This window comes from Glycine soja, chromosome 9 (genome assembly GCF_004193775.1).
Source record: "Glycine soja cultivar W05 chromosome 9, ASM419377v2, whole genome shotgun sequence".
NCBI classification, from domain to species: Eukaryota; Viridiplantae; Streptophyta; class Magnoliopsida; order Fabales; family Fabaceae; genus Glycine; species Glycine soja.
Window position 1 is genome coordinate 41,230,691 of NC_041010.1, and position 8,746 is coordinate 41,239,436.

Below are 8,746 nucleotides of genomic sequence, written 5' to 3' on the forward strand. Positions count from 1 at the left end.
TGGTATCAATTAAAAAGGAACATGATGAACAGCAGGGCCTGCTCTTACTACCGGCTAGGAGATCTTTTTTCATGACCACGAAATTTAAAATGCTAAATACTTATTTGTGATCGTGATTCGTGAATCTTGCAATTTTAAATGAAATGGATATTATCGTGTTGAAATTTTATTTAATTTAGCATGAAAGCTTTAAATCAATGGTTCTTCATGATTTCTGTGATCAAATATGCCTTCGTTTTTTTCTTTTTTAATTTATATTTTTAACCAATAAAAAAAGTATTTTGTATTTACTTCCGTAACATATGACATCTCTCTTAATTTAATCGGAAAAAAATTGTATTTGATGTTCTCTCTATATAAACACTTTATGAAGAAAATAATAGAAACAAAATTTTCATTATGACGAAATTTATTTCCTATTTAAATATCCCAGTTTGAAAACACAATGCGGAGAATTTTTTTTAGAGAACACCAATTTTTTTTCTTCGTCCATAAGTATCCTATATAAGAAATAATTATATTGAATTGAATAAAATTATTATAGATGACAAATGTCTCTCTAAGTACAATTAAGGAGAAACTTTTATCTCCCAAAGAGAAAGAAAAATTAAATTAAAAAAACTGATCAATTTTTTTTATCCTGAAATTTTTTCCAACAACTATCAAGATACTAATCTCTTAATATACATATAGATTCATTTAAGGTTTGATTTATTCTAACACATCCTTTCTAATCTTATGTTAAAGAGACATAATTATTTTTCAATTTTCAATCATACTGCAGAATGTTGATATATTATTAGATTGATAGTAATGGATTAGACATGTGTGCCTAGAGAGAAAAATTCGGCTTAGCTGGAAAATCTGTGGAATGATGCGGACATCCATTTTTAACTTTTGAAAGAGGAAACCACGCAAGCTTTAAACTCTTTTATCTTAATTTTGAGTATGTTAGGGAACTAATTAATCTGTCTAATTCAGATGACCTCATAATACAGCCATAGGAAAGTTCTTAGTGTAATTATCGCTATGGAAAAGAAAATTTTAAAAGAAAGAGTTCCCTTCTCATCATAATAATGGAATCAAATGGTGGCTACTAGTTGTGCCACGAACATCATCTTTAGACTTTAATTATCTTTTGGATACACCAACCAATGAAATTATTTCAATGTCTACCAAGTTTTATTATTTTAGGCACCATTATTAATAGAGACAACAATCATAATCTTGAACTTCCTCATCAATTGATCCAATAATATATTCCCTTAAGGATTTCAGCTTTTATTTTTCGATAAAATATTATCATCAGATTCTTCTAGAATTGTGCTGTAGCACATTAATCTAGTTGCGTTCAAATAACTGAGTGTCTGAGAATAACTACATTAATACCTCTATAATTCTTGGCCAACCTAATTTCACTTTGATTTTGGGTGCATGAAATAGTCAAATTCACGATTAGAGCTACATCTTAATTGTATCCATATTTGGTATATTAAGCAATCAATGTCACACTCCAATATTATATTTGAGTGATGTATACATTAACCTTTTATATATCCAAGAGAAATTAAGAAGAGATAGGTAAATATATGTAATGAAATAGGCGATATAATGAAAAGAGATAAAAGAAAAAAAAATAGATATGTAAAAATTATTGTATAAATAAAGTTTAATTATTCATTTAATTTTTATAATTTTTAAAATTATTTATTTTATTTCCTATAAGTTAATTTTGTAATATCTGAAGTTTAATAAATAAATTTTTTAGTTCTTAAAATATATATTTTAATTTTTAAAATGTTTTTATCGTTAAATTTTTTTAACTCTGTTAATTAAAAAATTTTAATGGTTTGAAAATTAAAATATAAAATTTAAAAATTCACTTATTAATTATAAAAAAATTAAAATCTATAAAATTTAAATAAGTAGTTAAAATTATAAATAATATCTATGAATGCAATGCATAAAATGCCAGGAGAAGTGGGTAGCTAGCTTCTGCAACTTGCAGTTGACATAACGCAACACTGCGTGGACTTGGAAACCCCAAGCACCTTGGCAAGGTCTTGTGGGCCTTTTCGGTCTTACAATTCCCTAGGGACGAAATGGAATTAATTAATTATGAGCCTATATTGTATGTGCAAGGTAGTATATATACAACTGAAAATAAAAATATTATCCTTTCCTATACATACAATTATACCTATTTGATGAGTTCATCACGCATTATTCTCCTCCTATATATACCTAAAGTTTCTTTTCAAGTTGAGGAGATTTGTCTCTCATTAAATGCTAACCATCATTTGAATGAGATGAAGCAAGCATTACATAGTCATTATCCCACCAAAACAATGAATATGAATTATGAAACAGTTAATCATGGTACGGTCATCATTTAATTTACAAGCACAGGAACTTCCAGTGACTTTGGATGCTTCGCGTAACGTCCCATATTTTATTAAACTCGTCGTGAAGGAATCTTAATTGCCCCCTTTGACCCGAAACCATGACATGAATGCATTTGTATTATCATAATGTGGGATACTACCGTCTTTAATATTCCTTTTCTCTTTGCTATAAATGGGTGCTAATAGCTGTAATGGGAAAACCGATTGGCACCCCCAGCTAAACCCATATATACGAATTTTTATTGTAAATAATCGTGTATATATATAGAGAGAGAGAATAGAGAGTTTGACAAATCAATGAAACTAATTGCTATTTTGGTTCATTTTCTACTATAGTACATTATTTTTATTTAATTTATTCTAGGCCAAAAATATTTTCATAAGTTTCTATTGTTCGCATGTTAAAGTACATATTGATGTTTCAAGTTGCAACTGTTATTAGAATTGACTTTGGCCATCATCTGCATGTGCTCTAGAGCATATGTTAATAGTGGCGGACTTGTTGCTACATTTTGTAATTATTCACGGATTAATAAATGAGTATATATATATATATATTCCTAAATGTTAATAGTTAGTATTATTAGTTTTTATTAGTAGGAAAATTCAAATTTAAGATCTTCATTTCTCTTTCATTCTTTTTTTATCAGTTGATTAACATTATATCTCCCATAAATGAGTATATATATATATATATATGATTAATTTTAAAACTAATCAGCTTATTATATAAACAAAATTGTTTATTGGACAATCTTAAAGTTGTCTACGACTGGAGAGAGAAAATAAGAGAAGAAAGATAAGTATGACTGATTTAATTGATGATGTAATGAGATAATAATTAAAAAAGAAATAAAAAATTTTGTTTATTGAATGTTTAAAAATTTTTTGTTTTCAAAATATAATCACGTACTCTTGTATAAATTTTAATTTGGTTAGTATGATCGTACTCAAGGGAGCTCTAGTTAGTTGCATATAAATTATTAGTTGTCATAATAATTAGATAGTTTGTTATTAAGTTAAATCATTGTTGATACACAAACATTCTATCGCCTGACAAGTCGCATACATGCAAATATTTCAGTGTATGCAAATTGGCTTAAAAAACTCCATTCGCCACAAAACCAAAATTAAAAGAAATGATATAAAGGACAATCAATACAAAACTCGTTTAGTTTACAATAATAAATAATAATCAATTTCTCACTCTAAATTACATATTTTAAGGTAATTTTTATAAGAATTAATTTAAATATATATTTTATGTAAATTTTATTTTTCATTTGGTAAGTCTCATTTTAAAACTAGTTAGTAAACTTCACATAAATTTCAACAAATGCAAAAACATGTTAAAGATCAAATATTTTTTAAAAAAAAAATGTACTTCTACCACTTTTCTTAACCCTTTATTTTAAGGTCCCAAAAACTACATCTATCATGAATCTAACGTCCTAAGTAGATAAATTTGGTTAATTGTTACTCCCATTTCAAACCATCCCCTAAGGCAAACACCTATTAAGCATAAAAAAAATAACAATACCCTAATTTAACATACTCCAGTTCTATGACACCTCGATTGGCCATGATCCAGATTCATCATTGATGATGCAGTTCGATTATATAAACCTATGGATGGACGAGCGGAGAGTGTAGTTTCACCTTTTGGATTTTTTGGTTGGGACGACAGTGCAAGTTCTTGACCACCCCTTTTATATGCCTCAAATAAAACAGTTATTTGTTAATGTGTAACCATTAATCTCTAAGTTTCACATATATTTTCAGTTTTATCTTTACACACTATAATTCCTAACAAATAATGTTAATGACATATGACATGATAATGATACCATTTAAAACAATCAATTAAAAATGAGCGATAGATAGATAGAGAAAGAGGGAGGAAAATGTTATTAATAATTATGTAGATTAGACATTAAAAATTTGTAAAAAATCGACATGTACACCAAAAGAATTTATCTCAATTAATTGAATAAGGTGCATAAATATTATAAATTTTTTGATGATGTCTTTTATTTTTTCTATTAAAAAAAATCAACATAAGGATAACTCTTCTAGATTTATTTTCCATCCTCACCTTTTATTTTTTTAATATAATAATTATATTAAGTCACTAATCTTATATGTTAGATTACAAACAAAATGAATGATATGTGAGTTGAATTTTGAGGACTCACTAATATTAAAACAAGTCTCAAAACACAATATATATTGTTTAAATATATTTGTAAATTATAGTTTTAATTTTTTTTATAAAAAACACCATTCATAAGTTTATATTTTTTTTTTCTCTTTTTACTTTTATTTTAACTTTTGTGAATATAAAATTTAGATGAGTTAATGTTTGAAAGTTTATAAAAATTAAGACAAACCTCATAATTAAAAAAAAATACTTATTAGAGTACTTATATGTTGTCAAAAAGAATGTTGTCCAACATCAAAGTTTCGACATCAAAACAAAATTTAAATGTGAGTTCCATTAACAACAGTACCAACTTTTATTTTGCTTTTCATTTCACTTTTTATAATTAAACATAAAAAATCATCCATTAATAGTATAAAAACTTTTATATTATTATTTAATCACAGTTTATATATATATATAATAATTAGTTTTAAAATTATATCAATAATTATATTATATCAATATATATAATAAACTCATCAGCATTAAACTCTTGCACAATTCCCATATTTTGTTCGCAAAGTTATATAATCTGAAGTCTGAACTTTAAGCAGTGAATTTAGCAAGTGGCACAGAAAGAAAACAGATGTTTAGAGAGGAATTCCCGAGAATACCCCCGCACGTTCCTCAAAATCTCGTCTCGAAAGCGCCAATAGCGTCCCCCACACACACTCTCTCTCTCCCTCTCCTTCCTCCCTCGCTTTCTCTCTCCCCGCGATGGAGAAAGCCGAGAGCTCCGCCTCCACATCAGAGCCAGACTCCGACGACAACCACCACCGCCACCCGACGAACCACCACCTCAACCCTCCCTCCGGCCTCACCCCGCTCGAGTTCGCCTCCCTCGTCCCCTCCGTCGCCGAGCACCACTCCTACCTCGTCGGCCCCGGCCAATGCTCCTCCCTCCTCGCCCAGCGCGTCCACGCGCCTCCAGACGCCGTCTGGTCCTTCGTCCGACGCTTCGACAAGCCCCAAACCTACAAGCACTTCATCAAGAGCTGCGCCGTCAAAGAGCCCTTCCACATGGCCGTCGGCGTCACTCGCGACGTCAATGTCATCTCCGGCCTCCCCGCAGCCACGAGTACCGAGCGCCTCGACTTCCTCGACGACGTCCGCCGCGTCACCGGCTTCAGCATCATCGGTGGCGAACACCGCCTCCGTAACTACCGCTCCGTCACCACCGTCCACTCCTTCGACGACGACAACCCCTCCGCCGACGGCAAGATCTACACCGTCGTCCTCGAATCCTACGTTGTCGACGTCCCCGACGGCAACACCGAAGAGGACACGCGTCTCTTCGCCGACACCGTCGTCAAGCTCAACCTCCAGAAGCTCGCGTCCGTCACCGAAGGAACCAACGGCGACGGTGACGGTAAGCCACACTCGCGGTGAGGAAGCAAGCAAGCCTCAATAAAAAAATATATATATATATATATTAAAGCAAAAAAAAGAAAAGAAAAAGGGAATTGGAATTTGAAACAAATCTCTCCCTCCCCAATTCATAAAAAAGGAGAAAAGCAAAACAAGTTTTTCTCTCTTTTCTTTTTATTTTCCTAAATTCATTTTGTTTTCGTTTTATTTTATTTTTTTCGGCTGAGACTCTCGTTTTTTTGTTTTTTTTTGTTTTCTGTTTTTGATGATTTTGTTTGCGCGCTCGCAAGCAATAGCATGTCCTCCATGGTCGTCGTTGTGGATGCACCGTTGAATTTTTGTCATTACAATGGAAGAGGGCATTTCAGTCAATGCACGTGTACAGGAAATGTTGACTTTGTGATGCTTGTTCATCGTGTCTTTTTAACCCGTTCTGTTCTGTGAATATCATTTACTTTTTCTGCTCGATTTTATTCCATGTACAAATCTTTTTCCTTTTTCTCCCATGAGTGCAAGCCTACTAATTAAAGAAGATGCTTCCTTCTGTAGATTGCAGATGCTTATGCTATAATTGAATTGAAAGAATCAAATAAGTTTACTGTTAAATTTTGTTAATTATGAAGGTCGTAGAAATAACCATCCACACTTACTAGTTACATGATAAGTATTTCAATCCTCGTATTGCATGTGTGTGCAGCGTGTTTGATTTTTCATATACAAAGTCAAATTAGGGGTTGAGAAGTAGAAATGGGAATAAAAAGTAATGGAGAGCATAGTAGTCATATAAAGAGTCTCTTTCCCTCCCACAATCAAGGTGTCACGAATGGTAGAACTAGAATCAATTCTTTTTGTCTTTTACATTGATCACCATCTTCGTCGTATCATTCTAACACAACAGTATAGCTAGTTTGGATTGATGGGAATAAAAAATACAAAAAAAAAAAAATCACGTTTGTGATTAACTTGTTGGAAATAAAAACAAAGGTTTAAACCTAAATTTTATAATCCTTTACTTTTATATTTGTGCAATTTGTCCACGTACTTCTAATTGATCAAATTTAGTATGAAATCTTATCTGATGTTAATTTAGCTTGGCATTCAAATTGTAATGAAATTTGTTGATGAGTTTTCTCTTAATTGATCGATAGACTGACAAAAGTTGAAAAAATTATCCGTAAAACTATTGTAAGCATGGGCGAAGTGCACAAGAAAGGTGAAAATCTCATATAAACTTTAATATGGATTTTTTTTATATTTAAAGTATTCTGATATTTCAAATGTTTTCTTACATGTTATTAGTTGGTTACGCATCATGTTGTTAATTACGTAAAGCATGGCTCGTGTGAGCAAATTCTTCTACCATTTGGATGCTAGACTAATCGAGGAATTCAATTTTCACATATGATAACATTCAGGACTAAAATCACTCAATTAAAATTATGAGGACTAAAATTACACAAATATAAAAGCAAGAAGTCCAAAACTACATCTGAGTCTAAACATAGTTGGTAATGGTTGGATTCCATAACCATATTGATGAAAGTTTGATTTACATGTTATGCCCATATGAAAAAGATTTTGTTGAAAAAAATAAAACCAATAATTTTTATTTTTATTTCTCGAGTTAATTTCATAACTTTTTCCTATAAAGATATCTTGTTTTAAGAAGAAAAATAGAATAAAACTTAAATTTATTTTATCTTTCTTATTTTCTCAGTTTTGAAAGTTCAGATAAAATTAGACAAAATTAATATACTATTGTTCATTAATTTTTTTTATTTCATCTACTTCACTAATAGTGAAGTAAAAACTTTACTAAGAATCATCTTTCATTTTCAATGTAAATAGGGTTAGCACCTAGCCAACTCCTCCGTCATCTTAGCTTCATTATAGGATTAGAGCAATACATAGATAATAGAGAGGAATTGTCCCTTAATAGATATTTTATTTTTTCTACAAATTAATCTCATAACTGTCAATTGTTGGAATAGTTTTCTTTCAGAGGAAAAAAAAATCTTACATTTTATTTTAATTTCATTCTCGTCAAATATCCAAAGAGTTGTGTTGGATATTTATGTTATAATGTTTTACTAACCAATGCTAGGGAGTAGAAATGGTCTCCGTCCAAGTGATTTAACCAATGGTAGGGTTAATCCAAGTAATTTTATAAGTAAAAACAGCAATAGTATGCTTTTTAATATATTCATTTTAACACACTTATTATATTGTTTAAATTTATTAAAAATTATAAGTAAATTTTATTAAATAAAAATTAATTTTATAATTTTTAATACATTTTAGTCAATAATAAAGAATTTGTGTGCTTTTAAAAAAATGTTGAAAATATAAATATAAATATTTTTTAAAATGATGTAGGTCTTAATCCTCAGGAATAGTTGAATACGAATGCATGCTGGTATAATCTTTAAGAGTAATGTATATTGCATAAAGGAGAGTTATATTATTCATTTTGATAAGAATATTAGGTGGACTCACATCACAAAAGAGTCAAAATCCTTATAAATCTTGCACCAAAATTTGACATTATTTGTATAAGACTTTAATTGTAATTGGACTTTAACACATTAGACAATATTTTTTAAACATATTATTTAATTTTATTTCAGTCTCTTTTCATTTCATAAAGTATCTTATTTTACATTTATATCTCTTTTCTTTTTATTTCTCCTTTTTATACAAAAAATACATACACAGAAGTAGTACAAATACAGTTTTCTCTAAATTATTTATATAGATATTCAAGTTTGCA

General features: G+C 30.0%; 1 protein-coding gene across 1 annotated transcript; it reads left to right on the plus strand.

Moving 5' to 3' along the window:
- The first annotated feature begins 5,179 nt into the window (after positions 1-5,179).
- Positions 5,180-6,508, plus strand: LOC114366840 (abscisic acid receptor PYR1-like). The gene has a single exon (XM_028323851.1). It carries the CDS (start codon positions 5,326-5,328, stop codon positions 5,995-5,997), a length of 672 nt encoding a protein of 223 aa, XP_028179652.1. The 5' UTR covers positions 5,180-5,325; the 3' UTR covers positions 5,998-6,508.
- Positions 6,509-8,746: the final 2,238 nt, after the last annotated feature.